General features: G+C 29.4%; 4 protein-coding genes across 7 annotated transcripts in view; 3 read left to right on the top strand and 1 right to left on the bottom strand.

Moving 5' to 3' along the window:
- The first annotated feature begins 298 nt into the window (after positions 1 to 298).
- On the top strand, positions 299 to 4,498 carry LOC142324796 (SRR1-like protein). Its single transcript, XM_075365796.1, has 2 exons — positions 299 to 539; positions 3,829 to 4,498. Exons 1-2 carry the CDS (start codon positions 415 to 417, stop codon positions 4,496 to 4,498), a joined length of 795 nt encoding a protein of 264 aa, XP_075221911.1. The 5' UTR covers positions 299 to 414.
- A 53-nt stretch (positions 4,499 to 4,551) lies between these two features.
- LOC142324797 (protein FMC1 homolog) lies at positions 4,552 to 5,080 on the top strand. The gene has a single exon (XM_075365797.1). The coding sequence runs from the start codon at positions 4,552 to 4,554 to the stop codon at positions 4,873 to 4,875; it is 324 nt and encodes a 107-aa protein (XP_075221912.1). The 3' UTR covers positions 4,876 to 5,080.
- A 21-nt stretch (positions 5,081 to 5,101) lies between these two features.
- On the top strand, positions 5,102 to 6,408 carry LOC142324795 (protein O-mannose kinase-like). The gene has a single exon (XM_075365794.1). It carries the CDS (start codon positions 5,102 to 5,104, stop codon positions 6,074 to 6,076), a length of 975 nt encoding a protein of 324 aa, XP_075221909.1. The 3' UTR covers positions 6,077 to 6,408.
- Positions 6,005 to 21,620, bottom strand: part of LOC142324793 (short/branched chain specific acyl-CoA dehydrogenase, mitochondrial) — a 90,053-nt gene continuing 74,437 nt past the window's right edge. For 2 of the 4 annotated variants that reach the window (XM_075365793.1, XM_075365792.1), the window contains one exon: positions 15,073 to 15,338. In XM_075365793.1, coding sequence (XP_075221908.1) covers positions 15,160 to 15,338 — 179 coding nt within the window. In that variant the 3' untranslated portion in view covers positions 15,073 to 15,159. Of the gene's footprint in view, positions 9,251 to 11,469; positions 12,526 to 15,072; positions 15,339 to 21,620 lie in introns of those variants that run through there. The other 2 variants (XM_075365791.1, XM_075365790.1) reach the window with 2 other exon arrangements.

Here is a 21,620-nt window from a genome sequence, read left to right as displayed (position 1 = left end):
CCTGTATAAATGCAGGAGTTTATTAACAATTTTTCATCGCGTTTCCTAAGAAAATTGTTCTGTAGATAAAAATTTCCCTCTTCCTAAAATGTACATATGGTATTTTGCTAAATGATTTCTTTGGTGCCATCTTCACTTAGAAATACTATGCAGCTATGTTAAACGTAAATGATTCGTAATTGTTAAAAATATTTGAATCTGGGTTCGAAATAAAAAAAGTCGTTTGACATTTGTGCGGGTGTGGATTCTATGTACAATAATATAAATGCATTATCGATGTTTCTCCTTTTTCGATACTATCGGTTTCTAATTTATTACGTCAACGACCCTTTCAACGTAAAGGTTATTTTTTAATGTCTTATCATGATAAAAATTATAGAAGAACATATTTATCAATTATGTATTTAATTTAGTATGAACTCAGAGTTTACAGTTGTGAAATACAAAAAAAAGAAGAAAGTTAGCAAAAAACATTTGCATAATTTAACGTTAAATTTAGTAGAAGATAACTGTAAGAAGCCTCTCGCTGAAGTTATTAGGTAACTAATGATTATTTATTTTTATTATCATGTGTTATTTTTTATGAGATATAGTCCTTGAAATGTCATTTTAACGGAAGGTATAGTTTGATAACTATTGTTCTGGTCCCATTTATTTGTACTGTATGCAAGAGCATTTTTGTTACTTATTTGAAATTATTTACTGGTATGTTTTGAATAAAAATTATTTTTTTGTGTTTTACTTTTAGAATATTTGGCACTTTAGAATATTTTTTAGTATTTTTAATTTATAAGCCACCGCTGTGGCTTAAGAATTATCCTGAACTAAATTGCAAACTTTTGGGTTATTGTTAATATCCCTTGATATTACCTTTTAATTTATAAATATAATTTAACCAAACTTAACCTACGCTCGCTAACCTTGACTAATTAACACAGTAATGTTTTGAGCATTAAAATAATAAATTCAATAATTATTGCAGTTATTTAAATTATCAAAACAAAACTGTTAATCAGTCGAGGTTAGCGAGCATAGGTTAAGTTTGGTTAATTTATATCTATAATTGGTGATAATGAAATGTAGATTGGGGTTTAAAAACCTGAGGAAAAGGTGTCAGATGAATCGGTGGAATTTAGAGAAGCTTGAGGAAGAGGAGGTAAAGAAGATTTTTGAGGAGGACATCGCAAGAGGTCTGAGTAAAAAAGATAAGGTAGTAAATGTAGAAGAAGAATGGGAGAATATTGAAAAGGAAATAAAGAATGCTAGAGAAACTTGGAGAATGTTAGGCGGAATAAAGAGAACTGGTAGAAAACCTTGGGTTTCAGACGATATATTGCAGCTGATGGATGAACGTAGAAAATATAAGAATGCTAGTGATGAAGAAAGTAAAAGGAACTATCAGCAATTAAGAAATGCTATAAACAGGAACTGCAAACTGGCGAAAGAAGAATGGATTAAAGAAAAGTGTTCAGAAGTGGAAAGAGAAATGAACATTGGTAAAATAGACGGAGCATACAGGAAAGTTAAGGAAAATTTTGGGGTACATAAATTAAAATCTAATAATGTGTTAAACAAAGATGGTACACCAATATATAATACGAAAGGTAAAGTCGATAGATGGGTGGAATATATTGAAGAGTTATACGGAGGAAATGAATTAGAAAATGGTGTTATAGAGGAAGTTGAGGAGGATGAAATGGGAGAAACAATACTGAGATCTTAATTTGTGAAGAATACAGAACAATTAGTTTAACTAGTCATGCATCAAAAATCTTAACTAGAATTCTATACAGAAGAATTGAGAGGAGAGTGGAAGAAGTGTTAGGAGAAGACCAATTTGGTTTCAGGAAAAGTATAGGGACAAGGGAAGCAATTTTAGGCCTCAGATTAATAGTAGAAGAAAGATTAAAAAAAACAAACCAACATACTTGGCGTTTATAGACCTAGAAAAGGCATTCGATAACGTAGACTGGAATAAAATGTTCAGCATTTTAAACAGATTACGGTTCAAATACAGAGATAGAAGAATAATTGCTAACATGTACAGGAACCAAACAGCAACAGTAATAATTGAAGAACATAAGAAAGAAGCCGCAATAAGAAAGGGAATCCGACAAGGATGTTCCCTATCCTCGTTACTTTTTAATCTTTACATGGAACTAGCAGTTAATGATGTTAAAGAACAATTTAGATTCGGAGTAACAGTACAAGGTGAAAAGATAAAGATGCTACGATTTGCTGATGATATAGTAATTCTAGCCGAGAGTAAAAAGGATTTAGAAGAAACAATGAATGCCATAGATGAAGTCCTACGCAAGAACTATCGCATGAAAATAAACAAGAACAAAACAAAAGTAATGAAATGTAGTAGAAATAACAAAGATGGACTACTGAATGTGAAAATAGGAGGAGAAAAGATTATGGAGGTAGAAGAATTTTGTTATTTGGGAAGTAGAATTACTACAGATGGACGAAGCAGGAGCGATATAAAATGCCGAATAGCACAAGCGAAACGAGCCTTCAGTAAGAAATATAATTTGTTTACATCAAAAATTAATTTAAATGTCAGGAAAAGATTTTTGAAAGTGTATGTTTGGAGCGTCGCTTTATATGGAAGTGAAACTTGGACGATCGGAGTATCTGAGAAGAAAAGATTAGAAGCTTTTGAAATGTGGTGCTATAGGAGATTGTTAAAAATCAGATGGGTGGATAAAGTGACAAATGAAGAGGTATTGCAGCAAATAGATGAAGAAAGAAGCATTTGGAAAAATATAGTTAAAAGAAGAGACAGACTTATAGGCCACATACTAAGGCATCCTGGAATAGTCGCTTTAATATTGGAAGGACAGGTAGAAGGGAAGAATTGTGTAGGCAGGCCACGTTTGGAATATGTAAAACAAATTGTTAGGGATGTAGGATGTAGAGGGTATACTGAAATGAAACGACTAGCACTAGATAGGGAATCTTGGAGAGCTGCATCAAACCAGTCAAATGAGTGAAGACAAAAAAAAAAAATATCTATAACTATAAGCTGCAAACTTTTGGGTTATTATTTAAATCAAGTTTGTTTTTTTACTATTTTGACTAATTAATTTTCAATGCGGTACCACCTAAAGTGCACAAGTGCCGAATCTTTTAATGTATCCATTTCTTGTAAGTTATTTGACATACTGCTATTTTGAAGTCTGTTTTTTGTTAATTAATAGCTTAGTGATATAAGATTTTAATTTAAAATAAAAATGTAAATTATGCGCTATCAATTATGGTAGTAAATTTGTGTTATTTTTTCCTATGCAGTTTATCACGTTTGCAATCTCTTTGTCCATATTCTATCTTTATGTTTCAAAGTGGTAAAATTAAATCACATATAAAGACTAAATTAGACGTACGAGGTTGCAAACCAACAAAATATATTTTCATATTAGTAATTTGTTCCTATCAAATATGTTTTTGCTGTTACTATTGTTTTATATTTGTAATGTGATGGTCCAGCCAGTTTTGACATCTACTTAAAATGCAGTAACTGCTTTTATCATGCAACATTTTAAATGTTGCATGATATACATTACCTGTAATAGAGTACCTGTAATGTACAATATACATGTAATCTTTATTTTAATAAAATCATTTTACCCAAATTAGATGCAACTGAAAAACTATTATTCAGTTTATCAATTTTTTTACTTATTTGCATTTCTGTCTATACAGTTTACTCATGAATCCATCCATAAATTATGTCTGAATTCTTCCAGTAATGTATATTTCCTATTTAATTCTCTTCGTTTAACTATTAATATAATAACCTTTTCCTTTTATTTTTTTTAACAGAACTATTGAGTTAATAGAGACTGAAGTGAATACATCATCATATTACAGATTATTGTTACAAACTATTAATAATCAACTGAAATTGGAAAAACTACTGGACTTAAATCAAGAATTTGTTATTGATATATTATGCTATGGTTTAGGACATTTTTCTACAAATGTTAATGCTCGTTATCAGTTTGGTTTATTATTAAATTTAAAAAAGCATTTTAAATCGAATGTATTGATCTACGATCCAATATTTAATGAAATAGAACTAGATTTATTGAAAAATTATAAATTTGATATAATTACAATTAACGAAAAAGGTAAACGTAAAATCAACAAATTAACATTAGTTTATTTTCCTCATTGTCCACATTGGTTGGTTAATAATTTTTTGTGGAAAAATTGGGGTTTAGGATTAAATAACTGTATTGTATTTAGTAACAGTTTTAATGAAATTGTGTTGAATAATTCAAATAATCTAAAGAAAAAATTTGGATATCTTTTTAAAATACAAACCATTGTTGAAGAAGTTAATTTGGATAATTCTTTTAAATATAACGACATATTTAACAGTTTATCATTACATACTTTTCCTAAAGATAAACTTAAAGATATAGTGAACGATAATATTAACGATTTAGAGGAACCATTATATAATTCTGATTCAGAAGAAGGTATATGAAAAGAAAATAACCTAAGCAAAGTTTCAGAGGATTTTAAAAAACTTATAATAAAATGAGTAATATAACAAGTAATAAAATTTTAACGACATTAAGACAATTAATATCAGAAATACGTCATACTAACTCAAGTAATAAGCTTACAGATTCCCTTTTAGTTAAATATATTTTTTCACAATATCATAAATTCAAAGTGACCGATCAGCAGTTGTGTAAAGCACGGCAGGAAGCAAAGTTTATGGCTGAATCGTACCTTTGTTATTTAAGAAGTGTAAGAGAGTACAATGAATTGTATCAACACTATCTGTCCAAAGGAGAACGTTCTATTGAAGATACAGCTAATTTAGTTGGATTTAAACTTCCTCATGACCCCAAGTAATACACTCGAATATTAAGTAATATCAACAAAATTTAGTTAAATGAAGTGTGCATGTGATCTGAGTTAATTTACAAGGGTATATTTGTTCCAACTTATATAAATTTATATATAAAGAAATAAAACATTTCAAAATATTTATGTTATTTAACAACTGCACAGAAAGAGATTCTCTGGAGTATTGGGGGGGAAAAAATTTTTTTTTTTTTAATAAAAGAAAATTTTTTCTATGTATGCATTATTAAATAATTATTCAATTATGTTCCATTGTAATATTACTTATTTTTGTATTTCAATTATTATCATGATTGACTTAATTATTTGTTCACATGTAAATAATTGTTCAAAGGATCATTTTATATTAAAAGGTATGTCATCATGTAATCCCTTATTAACATGTGATGAAATAAAAAACTTAACATTAATTAGAAAATTAAACGATGAGGGTAATGTTAAAGATATATTTCTTAGTAAGTGGAAAGAATATTATGTAGTTCTTTTAAAACCAAAAAATTTAGATTATATTGAAGATTTTGAAAATGGTTTAAATATATTAAAATTATTGAATGGTGACAACCATATTATAAAACTTGTAGGTTATTGTGATAAATTAAACATTTATGTAACTGAATATCAAAAAAATGGTGATGGAAGAAATATCTTAAAATTATTAAGTAGTAACAGTACAAATGACACCATCTATAAACGAGTTGAACTGTGTTTAAATTATGTTGAAATATTAAATTATTTACATAACAGTCCAATTGGTCAGCTTGTATTTTGTGATTCAAATGATATAGTGAAATTACTCAGTCAGTTATTAATTGATAATGATTTTAAATTAATAATGAATGATTTAGATGCACTTCCAGTCATTAAAAGTAATGAAACAATACTTTGTGGTTGTCGCCAGCTGACTGGAAATTTTATTGCACCTGAACAACGTGAAACAGATCATAACTGCAGTAATGATTACAGGACTAGTGGTAAAGGATATAATGAAAAAGTAGATATCTGGAAAGTACCAGATGTATGTAATTACATTATTAAAAGTCATGAACAGTATAAAGTAGTTATATATTATTTATTTAATATACATAAACAGTGTAAAAATATAAATTTTGATCAAAGACCTAGTGCTCAAGAACTTGTTGATGAATATAAGTATATTCTTAGACAATTACTCACACATGATGATTTATGAACAATAAGAAGTTGTTATAAAATAAACTTCGTAAATTAAAACGTTTAACATAAACAGCAGGCAGTAAACATAGAAAATTTCCCTAGCATTATCTTCTAACTTATTGACAATTCTGGAAGATGCTTTGCTTTAGAAATGAATAGTAGTTTACGGTTTACTTGTAAACCATAATGTTTAATTTACATTAATAAGTGCTGTATTAAAATATATTGCATAATATATTAGATTAAGTAAAGTAAAACTGTTAATAGATTGTATAGTATTGGTAGAACGTTAACCTGATTTACTGTCACTATAATTAAGTAAATTAAATATTGTTTAGAATTATTAAATTGTGTCAATACTTTATTATCCTGTCCAAAAATACATGCTATCCTTAAAATTCATTGAAATTTGAAATCACATTAATTCTGTGTTATTTCTTATTTTGTAAGAGGAAGGCAAACATTCAAAGGCTATAAATATTACTTATTCACATAGCAACAGGCAGATTCCTGATTAATGTTACTGAACAAGATTGAAAGATAATATTTTTGCATAAAAAAATTGTTTATTTATATGCTAAAATATGCTTTTCAGAGTAATTTAGTATTATTAACAAAAAAAATAAACCTAAACTAAAATTGACTTGCAGAGAAAAAAATTAGCAATGCTAAGCCTTACATGAGCAACCTCTTAACTTTAGGAATAATATACTAGAAGATCCAATTGACAAAACCTTTGCCCACAATGGAAAATGATGCCCAGAATTAATTTTTTACACAAGATAAACTAAAATTCAGTGCATGGCTAATCATTAAAAATATATCACTAATACAATATTTTTACATAATCTTATTTTCCTTAGTCACCATTTTGTGGCATGTCATACTGAAAAACAAGTTAGATCTATGCACGCTGCACAACCATACTCCAAAACTCTTGTTTTTAAAAGTTTATTTTTGAAGTAATTTAAGTCAGCTGTTTTGGTGCAATGTTATTCATAGACTAAAAAATTTATAACAAAAAAAAGCTATGGGTACCGTGATACATCCTTATCCAGTGAGGTAAAAAGGAGCTATGTATATATTTATATGAATTTTTGGAATTTGAGGCAAAAACTATTTAGAAAAAATGCTTAATATTCCCCCGCCCCTTTCAACTTAAGAGCTTTGGGATTTTGAATACCTTAATAAGTACTTTCATCCTCCAATAACCCAGTTCTCCATTCCTATTATACAAAAAGTTGAAAACTGTGTGATAAAAACCTCCTCCATGATTTTTAATTCTGTCAAAAATTTAATGTCAACAATGCCCCCACATACTGAAATTGTTTTGTAATTTTCTAAGAATTTATGTTGAGTCAGTCTGGAGATATCAGTCAAAATACAGCCCAACATACATACATCTTCTGGTGTTTTTTTGACTAAGAGTATTGAAATGATGACATTGCAAAAATCCCAACACCCAAAATTTTGGTCTTTGACATTCCCTTTATACTCACAGTTATGCTATTACAGCAACAATAGAGCTACAGCCAGCAAAGTAAAAATTAAAAGTAATTTGGACTGCTTAACTATTAAATTTAATTTTCAGTGTCAATACAGATAACTGAAACGAAAAAAAAAATTCATTCACAAAATACAAATTAATATTGTTCAAAACTTGGAGATAGTGGCTATATAGATTTATCAAATGATAGATAGCCTTCAATAAAAATGAGCTTTTGAAATCAACTTAGATACTGTACAAGATATTAAGTTTTTCAGTATGTTTATTTTAATTTTGAATAACTTTTTGAGGATTATCATGAGACTCCATTGAAATGTCCAATTTTGACTCACTCGCCCCCATGTTAAATAAAAGAAAATATCAGAACATTTTGCATATATTTTTTCTCAAATTCCTCAGGGATCACCATCAAAACTCCTATCTGCTTGTAAATCTCATTGGTAAAACCTGATTTGACCTATATCAGTATATTTTTTCCTTTTGGTAGTGTCCTGTGAAATGTTTTGAGGAAACATTATTTCCTTCCTGAATAGCATAATACTTAGATATTCTTTTGTGCTTGCAGCATCTATTTTGCTATCCACTAATTTCACTGTGTTTTCTCTTTTCTTTTATTGTCTCTCAAAGTATTGAACCACATTTTGCACAATTTTATGTGATATCCAAGGCCTATCTATATAGTTCATATGAAATAACTATGTAGCCATGTTTCCCTATGTAAACTAACTGTTACCTATGTGAAACTAGCAACCATTTCTATATATTCTTGAATAGAATAACTGTGATCTTTTGGCAAAAAAATAAGTACAGTATTAACACTAATGATAAATTAATTTTGGAAGATTTATACAATAGTGCAGTACCAAATATGCATATAATTCCTAGTCACTTAATATTTTCTTTTTGTTTTAAAATGTGATATAAAATACTTTTCTGAAAAATGATAATCTGAAAATACAAATCCAAAAAGCGTAACCAATTAACTTTCAACATTCCCTTTATTAAATAAGCTAAACATTACAATTAAATAAGCTAAAAAGTTTTTTTTTGCCAGTGTACCAGAGAAAGTCAAAAAAATAAACAAAAATCTTGATTTCCTTCCCAATCATATTCCTGCAACTCTGACTCTCCTGCTATAAATCATAACCTCATACTGTCTGTTATTGAAAGTATTATCTCACAGTGTCAGCTATTTGTAGTTGTTTAAAGTCAATAAAATGGTTGCTCCTTTGAAAAATGCCTACTGCTTGAAAATTTGAAAAACTATTGAGAAATGTATGCATTTTTTCAAGATTATTTGTAAAATGCAATATGAAGAGAGTTGTTTGAGTGGAAGCACTTTAAAAAAGCAGGACTTTTTTCTTTGATGAATAGGATTGTAAGCCCTTTCACTTCAAAGAATAATAAAAAATTATCAAAAAAGTAAAACAAATGATTTTCAATAATCAAAATTAAATTTGATGAAGTTGCAGGTGAGGTGAATAAAAACCTTAACTTAAAATTTTCAATAATCCATGATTCTTTAAACTTTTTTTCAGTGCTTACTGGGTTTCACTCAGCTGATAAATATCCACCACAGATAATCATTTTCAAATTTCTCAGAAGCTTTTGAAATGTTATGAAGGTGAAGGAGACTCATTTCTGAAGTTGATAATAGCCATTCATGAGTCAATCAGTCTGAACCTGAGAATGGACAAAACAATTTATTCTTTAAACATCCTTTGCATACTGTAGAATAAAATGTATAACTCACATCCGTAGGAAATTTGATAGACAATATTGGGATATGGAAGGTTAATTTTTTATTCATTTCACACCTGAAGGTGAAATTGTGAATAAAGATAACTATTGTGATAACTGAAGGCAAAAACCACTTCAAAAGTGGGATATTGCTCAACCAAATACATCCAAAAAAAATCTTTTGCTTTCAATTTCTCTGTTTTGAGCTGCTGGACCCACCAAACAGTACTGATGCAGCTCCAAATGATTTTCATCTTTTTGGGCCACTGAAAGAAGAGCTGTAACAGAACTGTTTTTTCAGATGAAAAAGTAATGTTAGTGGTGGAAAATTGACTACGCACCATACAAAAAGGATTCTTTCAGGAAGAAATTCAATAGCTTGTTAAAGATTGCTTTAATGTATTAAATTAGAAGGGGATCATGTTGAAAAATAGAAGTACTTCATTTATATTACGTTCAAATAAATATAGTTATTTTTTAATATCGCTTTACTTTTTGATTAATCCATGTAAAGTAGAAAAAATTACTGCTCAACATGTTGAATAAAAATATGAACTGAAGGAAATGAGATATGAGAACATACATATTAAATTCACCAGAAAATTAACCTCATAAAATGTGATAAAATGCAAAAAAATTTACTGTTAATCCAATTTATAATTTTCTATTTAATGCATAATCAATACTTCATAATTTTTAAATTCTTTTACCAATTCTTAACAAAAAAAAATTAAATCCTCTTGTTCATATTTATCTGGTTTTTATTCTGATAATATTAAAATAAAACTACTTCATGGTTTTACGATGCTGTTGTAATGTAAGAAAAAATGAAGACATGTCAGTGACATACCTTAGATGTCATTGATATTTGAAGGATTTATTTGGTGTTTAAAGGGCCACTGTTCCATATTAGAACAATGATTTTTTTTTGCCAATATTTTTATTTTAACTTGATTAAAATAATATACAATTGAAAATAGTTTTCATTTAAAACACATAAGTATTCCATATCCCCCTCCTTAGGGAGGCTAGTACCATCTATTTTTAACAGTGTAAAATACATGCAAGGATCAATAATTATTCTATGTTAAAATTTAAAAAATCCTTGAGCATGTATACTTTATTTGAAATTGCTAATGACTTATGGGAAATAGTGTAAAAAAATAAGTTCATTTTTAGGATGTACTATTTATATAAATTACCTACATTACTTTTATAAATAATAGTTGCCCCCCACATTTAGATATTCACTGTACTTTGATACCTGCCAGGTATTAAACTCAGTCTTGTGGTATATAGGTGGATAGTCAAAAAGGTCTTCTTATGATAAAGAGTTAGATGGGAGTCATTAAATACAAAGTCTGAGCTGTAGGATAATGATTGAAAAGCTCAAGTAAAATCTTTAAGCAACTGACAGTTATGTGAATGAGCATCCTAGGTTGTTTATTTTAGATTTATTTCTTGAGCTTCTTCAGTACATCACAATCAACTTTTAATGTCATTGGGTTCCAGATTATATAAGGAAATAACCCCCTCTGTAATCTGAAACACTACCTACAAAATGGAGGACAAAGCAACTTCTTTCTCATCACCATAATGAAAATAAGAGATATAAAAAATATAATTCACAACAGATTACTGCTTATTTAGCTTACTTTCTATAATTTGACATATTCCAAAATTCAGCATAAATTTGGATAAAAATCTGACGTTCCTCTTAATTTGATTACATTTATGGCCAAGAGAATAAGAGATTATAACTGGCAAAAATATATCAGGATCATTGGGGACTATTTTCATATCAGACTGCCTACAACCGATAGGTTATGCCAGGGTAAAGATTTAGATTTTTCATTTTACATAGCTTTCACAGGTGAAGTTAAAACAAGAAAACAAATTTTTAGTTTTATAAAATTTTCCCTGTGAAAAACTATGTAAAATGAAAAATCTAAATCTGTAAAATCCTAATTTTTTTCCTGCCAAAAGCTAAAGCTAAGCTGTAGGCAGTCTGATATGAAAATATTCTTGGGTGAAAATGGTGTAGCCATTCCCAAAAATAACAAACTTTAATAGATAATGTAAAACAAAAAAATTATGTACTTCTTTTAATGCAACACAATGAAATATTTATACCATCTCCAATCAGTGGGAGAGACAGTGCAGTTACTTAATAACTAATTCTTTACATAAATATTGTTCAAATACTCAAATTATAAAACCACAATGATAGTAACAAACACTACAAGACAGTTTCAGAAAGAATCAAAAGTTGCTAAGTGAGGTAAAATAATTACCCATAATTAAAGAGGCAAGGCTTATTATGGTACTATAGTTTAACTTCCAGTAAATATCTGATTTTTTCTACTTTGTTGGTAAAGTCAATTATGCACAGCAGTGGTTCTTTCATCAGTCAAGAAGTAGGGTTCAATATGTCTGCTCTATCACTTTTCACAATCTTGATCTGACTACTTCTAACAGACTGATATTGTAAATCTGCCATAGGTACCTTTTCTTCTTACATTCTTAATAGGTGCATATTCCACCTATTGTTCTCTTAATTTTGTCATAAAGCTGATATACCTAACTGCTTTTGCATACCATCATTTTTTAATTTATTCAAACTAATATAATTTTTTGTCATCATAAGAAACCTCATCTCTATAATTTTATTAAAAACCAGTCCTTTATTGATCTAAAATATGTCGTCTCATTTCAGTACAATAAAGTATTGCAACAATATTAAAAATATTTCATTTTCATGTCCAGTCTTGTCTTTTATTCTGGATGCTGATCTGTAGTCTCACAAAAAGTATTCAATTTACGAGGGTTATTAAGTAATTAAAGAGAAAACAGCAATAACGGAAAAACTATTTCATAAAATAAACTGAAATTGTCTGATAAAGTTGGCACCCCTGACATAGAAAATATCAGCTATTTAAAAAGAATTTCTATTGAAGAGGAAACGTCCTGATTCTCTCTCAAGAGGCATATTTTTCTTGTGCACAATTATGTCCATCCTTCTACTGCTCAAAACACAGGAAAGCATTAAAAAGCCAGATTAGGAGGTGTTGCACCATACACCTTACAGTCCAGATCTCACATCATAATTTTTTTTTGTCCTTAAGGAATTTTTTCACGGCACCAAACTCAGCAACAAGGAATGAATCAAGATGCGGTACAAGAATAGCAAAGAGGCCGAGATGAACAATTCTTTACTACTGGAATAAGAAGGCTCACATTAAGATGGAACAAGTACCTAAATGAAGCTGGGGATTATTTTGAAAAGTAGAAATAGTTTCATTGCCATGAATAAATAATAATTTTTCTATAGTCATTTGTTTTTAATTATTGAAGAATGATACTTGCATAAAACTTTTATTGTATATTGTAGTTTTACTGTAATGTTTTGTACAAAACATTACAATCCAAATATAAAAAATGAATAAAATCAATACTTCATTATCAATTGCAGTTTTACATCTTATTGGATCTGCAACTTTAAAAATCATAACTAGATTTTTTTTAAACTGATAATTTTAGATTATTATTCTGACAATAAACTAGCAAATTTAAACACTGCAGCTTGTAATTTACCTATCAATTCTTGAATTATTATCATATAGTTTGCACAAAACAGTAGACAAAATTAACATCATTAGACAGTTGTATTATTGACTTAAAAACCTTTTCATTCTCTAAAGACATCAATAATAAATAAATATTAATATTGGAGAAATACACCTTTTTTGGTTTTATTTTTTTAAAAGGTAATAACAATGCTTTTCTGTATTTTAAAACAATGATTATATACTCATATATAAACTTAAAATGTATAGCTGCTTGATATTATTACCAGAATTGTATCATGATTTTTGTCATATAATCATTTTGAGTGTGATGACAGCATGCTGAACCTTCCCCCTATTGCATCAAGTTTTGCCAAATGCTCAGCGATACTACTGAAAATGGCAGAACTACACTAAGAAATAACAAGCATTCTATGCCAGATACATTGAAGAAAATGGAGGTTTGCAGGGCAAACCTACTGACATGTAAGTATTTGCCCTACTGGTGACTTTATTGGCATAAATAAGTTCTCAAGTACCCTTGTTCACCACAGGTTCTGGCTTTATATATATATATAGTGATCATGCACATTAAGTTAAACAATCCTGTTTTAGGATTCTGCCTTAACTAGTGTACATGTATCACAGCCATCATAAGAGAGGCACAAGCACTGTAACGTAACCCTTTCTGTCATTACAGAATTATTATGTAACAGTGCGGCACTGGGTTTTGACACATTTAAATGTAAAATTATGTATAAACCAAATTAAGTAAATTGAATGAAATTAATAACACAAATTTATTCAAGGGTTAACATATTTATTAAACCAATACATTACTTTTTAAATTTTGAAGATCATATTACTTAAATGGTCACCGCCCTTAATCAGTGCATTCTGTGATACGGTCAAATACACTACATACTTTATGTACACTACTTTACAACATGTACACACCAATGACAGATTTCCTATTCAATGATGTATTTCAACTGCGGTAATGTTGTAGGCTTGTTGTTGAAAACCCTTGATTTCAGAAATCCTCACAAGAAGAAGTCAGGCGCTGTTAAATCTGGAAACTGTGCCGGCCAGACGATATCACCATTATGAGAAGCCAATTGACCTGGAAACATGTTCTTTAAAACATGCATCGCTACTCATGAAGTGTGGTATGTAGCACCATCTTGTCCGTAAGTCACAGTACTACATTCCTAACTGCTGTAATTTGACAAGCAAAAAACTGTTGAGCATATCAACATAACGTAAAGACGTGACAGTTAGTTACAGTTGCCCATTTTCTTCAAAGAAGAAAGGACCAAGTATGCCAAATCTAGACACACCATACCGCACAGTCACTGTGCAACAGAACTTGGTGGGTTCTTTGAGGTTGCTCTTCAGCCCAGAAATGACAATTTTGATTATTCACATGACCAGATAAATGAAAATGTGCCTCATCCAACATATCAAATTGCCAACAAATCAGGATTTGCATGCAGTACCTGCTGAAATGAGTTGAAAAACTGCAATATTGATGGTAAATCATTCAGCTTGAGTTTGTGCACAATCTATGTTTTGTAAGGATAAAATCATAATTTTTTGTTCAATGTTTTATTGCACGCTTCTATCTGACAAGTTCAACAATCTTACATGGTGTCTTTCTGAACGCTGTGGACTTTGAGTTATTGCTTCCCTGACTCACTCTATGTTTTCTGGAATTATCACTGTTCCTTTATTAACACTTAGAACACTGCCAGTCATTTAGAATTTGTGATACCAGTTTAAGATAACATTGCGTAAAGGCACTATACTTAAAGGAGGTATGTTGAACTTACATCAAAAGGTTCATTGTACTGAAATAATCTACTTACTTTCAATGAAAGCCATTACGTCATAAACACGTTGTTCCATGGGCCATGTACTCATGGCAACTGAAACTTTAACTAATACACCCTACAGAACAAACTGTTTCTCCCCACTCCATTCCTTTAGCACATAACAGCGCTCTTTTGTCAGAATCCAGTGCCGCACCCAGTATAACTTACTCTGTTTCAGCAGGAAATATAAAATATTGTATAATATTTATGTTTCCTTATTTCAAGTAGTATTAACTATAATATCATAAAATGCAATTAGAATAAGCAATATTGTAAATGTGATACAGGATATGAGCAACAGGATACACATTTAAAAAAAAAAACAAATTTTTACTTATTTAAAAACTCATTACTCTTAATATAAATTACCTGTTTCTTTTTTTAAGATTTATAAATCTTAAATTTGGATATATTATGCACCATATTCTTTTGCAATATATTTAGAAATAGTGCTCAATTGTATATTAGTTGTACCTTCATATATAGTACCCACTTTACAATCACGGTAATACTTCTCTTGAGGAAAATCCTTAGTAAAGCCGACACCACCCATTAAATCGATACAACGAGCAGTACACCTAGATGCAAGCTCTGAAATAAAATTATTTTATAGTTGTAATTATAATGATTAAAAAAATACTACAGAGTAAAAAAATGATGAATTACAGCAATGCAGCATGAAAAGTCCAGCAATTGTACAGTTTTCTTTTTGATTGATATGTATTGTAACAAAATGAAGACTGGTACTCATTGAGACCCTATAGTCTTAGTAGTTTGACTGATGTATCTTCCACAGGATTTTTGCATGATTTTTTGGTCAATCAGTCTTGCATTATTTATAAAATAATTTTAATGACTTTTTTATATTCTAACTTCATATTTTATTACAATTAAACAAAGTAGTTTACTTTTGCTTTGCAAGGTATTCCATCTTATTTCAACAAATTTCAAAAATTTTATTGCATCACTATTTCTGATTTTGATGATATTTGGTATATGATAACTACCCACCTTGTAGTGGCCAAAAAATATTTTTTTATATTTTTAAAATATTTTTTCTTGAGTAATACACTATTTTCTAACTTGCCAACCGGTAAAAACAGCCATTTTCATCACTTTTTTCATGAGCTGTAGCATTCTTATTATACATCATACATAGGTCAAAAAGTATTTTTTGGAAAGAGTAAAGATAGAACTTCACCTGAGTGTACTCAAAATTCATTTTGTTATATAAACAAATCTTGTTACGTTTACAAATTGTTGTTTTTTCAAATTTTCGGCCGAAAATAAATAATGAAGGGCTTAAGGGAACAGGCCTGTTTTTTATCTTTTAACTGTTAGGTACTAGTAGATATAAAAATAAATTGGACTGTTACCAAGTGGCCTTCATTAAAAAAAAAATGGCATATATTTTTTCAGATAATGTAGACAATAATACTATACAAAATATTTTGATGTCTATAATGAGATAGCTCATATTCTAGATAGTTTGTTACTTAAAGTATGACTCAAACACAAACTCATGTTTAAACATGAAAATATATAGACATGCACGGACATGAATGTTTGCGTAATCCTGAATGTAAACATAGTAGAAGGCTCAGTTACTGTTTTGATTTCAATGTGATTATGTTGTTTTGTTCCTAGTGTTAATACTGCGGTTAGGTAATGTACATTTGTTTATAAAGTAATTTTATTAACAGTCAATTTCTCTTTTATGCTATATTTTTCATTTTTAATTTTATTAATTAGAAAAAATTTTATTTTAGCTGTAGAGAAACTGGGATAAGAAAAAGTGAGGTGCAATTTGTAGGTTTATAATTTATACTAATTGTATTGTTATTGTTATGCTAATTTGCATTTTATAAAAAAAGATTATGGACTGTTCAATTGGCATTCACACTGAAACAGTATGACATAAATTGACTTACAATGGACCTTCAGTATTGCATGATATTTTAGAGTTTATTGAACAGTAAATACATTGCTATCTTTAAAAAGTGGATGTACTGAAACAAAAAAATATTTGTACTTTTCATAAAACCAAATATTTAGATAAATATTTTCATATTAATCGGAAAAGTTACTCTAACCTATTTAGCTATCACACTAAACTGGTTAATATTAAAAAAAAAATTAATATTCAAGTTTATTACCAAGCAGCTGGAGCATTCAAAAAATTGAAAATGAGTTTAGTGTTAGTCAATATTTAGCCTGTCAATCCAAACAATAGTTAAAACAAGTGGAATTTTTCCACAAATCGGCAAAAATAAACACTGTCACGTAATTGATGAAAATGTTATTAAATGTGTCCAAGATTTTTACCAGTATGATGAGCACAGCCGAATGATGCCAGGCAAGTTGAATTGTGTCTCTCTAAGACAAGCTGACAGGAAGAAAATTAATATTAAAAAAAAGGCTTATCTTATGTAACTTAAAAGAACTATACACAGCCTTCAAAGAGAAACATAATTTAAAAATTGGTTTTTCAAAATTTGCTGATTTAAGACCTAAATTTTGTACTGTGGCTGGTGGGTCAGGTATTCACTCGTGTGTGTGCATGTGTGTGTGTGTGTGTGTGTGCATGTGTGTGTGTGTGTGTGTATGTATGTGTGTCACCCAGCAAAATGTAAAAATCCTCATGTTATCTGCTCTAAAAATGAAATTTGATTATAAAATTCTCCTTTCAACCGTGGTATGTCGATATAGAAAATGAAACTGCATGCTGTTACAGTGCGAAAGAAGTCCAGGCACTAATGAAGTGCTCAGATTACTGCAAGAGAGCTGGTGTGATTTTGATTCTGAAATTATATTGAAACAATGGGTTTTGTTGGCTGTTGTGAATTAACTACTCAAATTCTTTTTTATGAACAGTATTTAAGATCAACTTACTGAAAAATTAAATAATCTAAAAGGGCATCATTTTGTTGCAAAGAAACAAATTAATTTCCTCAACATTAAAAAGGAAAACTTGTTGGAGGGTGAATGTATTGTAATGGGAGACTTCTCTCAAAATTTTCCTTTTTGTGATACAGGATGAAGTTCAATCATATCACTGGTCAAAAACTTAATGCCACAGTACATCCATTTCTTATATATTTAAAAAAAGAAGGAAAATTACAAAGCCAAAGCTATTGTGTGATTAGTGAGTACTTGAAGCAATACTACATCGTTCTTCTCTTTCTAAAAGCAAGTTATAAATATAGTAAAAAAAACACTGTTACCACAAGTTAAACAATTTTTCTATTTTTCTGATTGCTCCTCAGCCCAGTATAAAAACAAAACAAAATTCATAAATTTGTGCTACCATCAAGATTTTTAAATCGCAGCAGAATGGCATTTTTTTTGCCTCATACAATGGAAAAGGACCATGTGATGGTATTGGTGGAATTGTAAAAAGACTGTGACTAAAGCAAGCCTTCAAAGACAGTCAACAATCAAATTGTTACACCTTCTAAAATGTACAATTATTACAAACACAATATTAAAAATATACCATTTATTTTCTGCTCTAATAAAGATGTTACAGACTGAAGAATACCTCAGTTCTCGTTATTAGGTAATCACAACAGTCCCAGGAACAAGACCTTTCACAGTTATGTTTCAACAAGTCAGAAATGTATTCTGAAAGTCTGGGAGACCTATGAATCAGAATCATTTCCATTAATATCGACACACAAGGACATTAGTGTTTCTGATTGTTTTATAAGTTTAACAAAGCCAAAAAGTAAAAATTATATGTGGTGCATATACGATGGCAAGTGGTGGTTAAGTCATTGAAGTCAAAATACATGAAAATGAAGAGGAATGTCAAATACACTTTTTCCATCACTTCATTCAAGAAATCATTGAGGGATAATCAAACATGGGTTCAACTGGAAAATATTTTTAAAATTCTCACGCCTTCTGAGATTTTTCTATCACTACTGGAAGAGGACACAACATTACACCAAACATTAGACCAAAGATGAATGAGGACTTATCAGTTCTACTCGATAAAAAAAAAATGGCAGGAGCATCTTGTTACACTAGTCAAGTTTATCAAAAAGTACAAGATTTATTCATAACTTCCATTAGCAGGAGTAAACTAAGATAAAAGTAAATTGAACAACTTGTTGATGTATTTGAATTATCATTTTGTAATTAATATTTATCATTCTGTAAATGACTATTTATCATTTGACTATTTATTAATTATCAATTTATTCATTCTAATGATTTAAAGTGCTAATTTTTATAATCTGAAAAAATACATAACATCAGTATTTTTGGATATATTGTTTACGATTAGAAGGAACAGTGTTTTTAGTGGTTTTTTGGCTTCATTACTGGTCAACCCCTTTGAGTAACAAAATAAATTTTATATGGTATTAAATTAAATAAAAAGTATTTCCTGCTGTAAACATTTCAGATGATTGCCATATGTCCCACATGTGTTTTTTGAGCCCCAAAAATGAGAAATTTTCAAAATCCTATGATTTGGTGGTCTTTTTTTTAATGAAGGATACCTGGTAACAGTCAATTTTTTTTTATAAGTACTACTAGTACCTAAGAGTTAAAAGGTAAAAAACAGGCCTCTTACTCTATGCTCTTCATTATTTATTTTGGGTCCAAAATTTGAAAAAACAAAATTTTGTAAATGTAACGTCAATAAACATTTCAAGATTTGTTATGTAAAAAAATTAATTTTGAGTATACGGAGATGAAGTTCCATCTTTACTCTTTCCAAAAAGCCTTTTTTGACCCTCTGCATGATGTAAAATAAGAACACTATAGCTCATGGAAAAAGTGACGAAAATACCTGTTTTTACCTGTTGGCGAGTTGGATAATAGTCTATTACACAAGAAAAATTTTTTTTTTAAATATAAAAAAGTACTTTTTGGCCATTACAAGGTGGGTAGATATCATATACCAAATATAATTAAAATCAAAAATAGTGATGTAGTGATCATTTGTTTAATTAAAAAGGAATACCATTGCATGTTGTTTTTGTTTTTTAATGAGATTGCTACGCTCATTGATTGCTATGATCATTTAGCCTTAATGGAAATTTGTAGCCTACGAAAAATGTCATGCCTGACTGGGATTTGAACCCAGGATGTTATTTTATTTAATAAATGTGCTAACATTTTTGAATATTATATATTTAATAACCAAATGACTAGGATGCCTGTTATCATATATTTCATATATTAATAATGAATTTTCATCAGCTAAGTATTATTTCTTCTTTACTTAGTTTTATTTATAGGATACACGGTGTCATCATTTTGTTTTTACACTGAAAATGAACCCAAATGTAATTTTTTAAGCATTGAAATCTGTGTACCAGTATAATATACAGGTGCATTTTCAACTTTGTAAATATAAATATAAAATAAAATAGTTAAATATAATTGATCTTCACATATATACATTGTTTGGCCACAGCAACAGTAATAACTTGGCATGCTTTGTGCCCAGGATACTAAACCCCATAGTTTCCATTTTTTGCTTTATACATTTTTAAAATAAATTTATAATTTTTTACAAAATTTACAGCTGATGAAATAAGAAAAATGAAATAATAAATAGCATTTAGGAGACAATAACAGTAATATAAACAGAAGTGAATATGTTAACATAATTGCATACAAAAAAAAAAAAAACTTCAGAACAAAATTTTAAATCAATAAGTTATAATGAGGTGATGGTAACTGCTTAGAAATCTTGTTCTTCTTAAATGGAAGTACTAAGCTTGTGCTTGTTCTAAGCTCACAAACCAATTTTCCTTTGTAGACATCAATATTTAAAAAATGTTACGATACTTAAAATAATAATATGTCAATGGATTGAAACATGACATGCATCAATATAATCTGACAATATTTTAAGATTTTACTGATTTTGATACTATTTACTCTTGATACTATTAACATCTTTTGTAAAGTTGTCCAACTTCTCTTTTTTGCTTGTTGAGTATGAGGAGTGACAAAAAAGTATCTGACCTAATTTTTTATTGCGGTAACTGGTTGCAGTGCAGGAAGGTGATCAATATGGAACGTGACCTTGATTCATAATGGTTGCATTAAGATTCATATTGGTGACTATTTGCTGCTATTGAAGCCAGTTGCTGCTTAGCAGCCGTGCAAGTTAAACGTGTGAGTAATGCTAGTTGTCTTTTCGTTACTGTTCAAAACGAATGAACAGGTCGACCAAGAAATCTGAACTAATTTTTTTGTCAGAACCTTGGCGACACATAAGTACAGACAATAAGGAAAATTCAAATAGCTTCTGGTGATAAAGCTATGGGTATTACACAAATTAATGATGGTATCACCATTTCTTGGATGGCCTCATGTCTGTCAAAAGTGACAAATACTCTGGCCGAACTTCCACAGCAAATATTCTGAAAAATCAAACAAATTTGACAGATGGAGATGAATGGTTAGTCGAATAAAAGTTATAGAGCTTGAAGATGAAGTAGGAATTTCATTTGACTTGGTATACATGATTTTTATGGAAGATCTTGGGATACAACATGTAGCAACAAAATTTGTCCCAAAACTTCTCACTCGTAAACAAAAGGAAAACCCACTGCAAGTGGCAAAAGTGGCTGGCTTGAGTTAATACTGGTCCTGATTTTAAGAAAAAAAAATAACTGGAGATGACACATGAATATATGGCTGTGACTCTGAGACAAAGGCAATCATCACACTAGAAAATTTTAATTGGAAAACGTTTTTGATTATAAAGCACGGTTCATCATGAGAAATGCTCCTCAAGGACAAACTGTATCAATAAAGTGTACTATATAACTGCTCTTCATCTGCTGAGAGATGCTGTTCAACACAAGAGACTACAACTTTGGGAAGGCGACTTAATACTTTGAA

Source organism: Lycorma delicatula, chromosome 5 (genome assembly GCF_047948215.1).
Source record: "Lycorma delicatula isolate Av1 chromosome 5, ASM4794821v1, whole genome shotgun sequence".
NCBI lineage: Eukaryota > Metazoa > Arthropoda > Insecta > Hemiptera > Fulgoridae > Lycorma > Lycorma delicatula.
The sequence above is the reverse complement of the archived record's forward strand: the minus strand, read 5'-3'. Positions and strand labels throughout refer to the sequence as shown.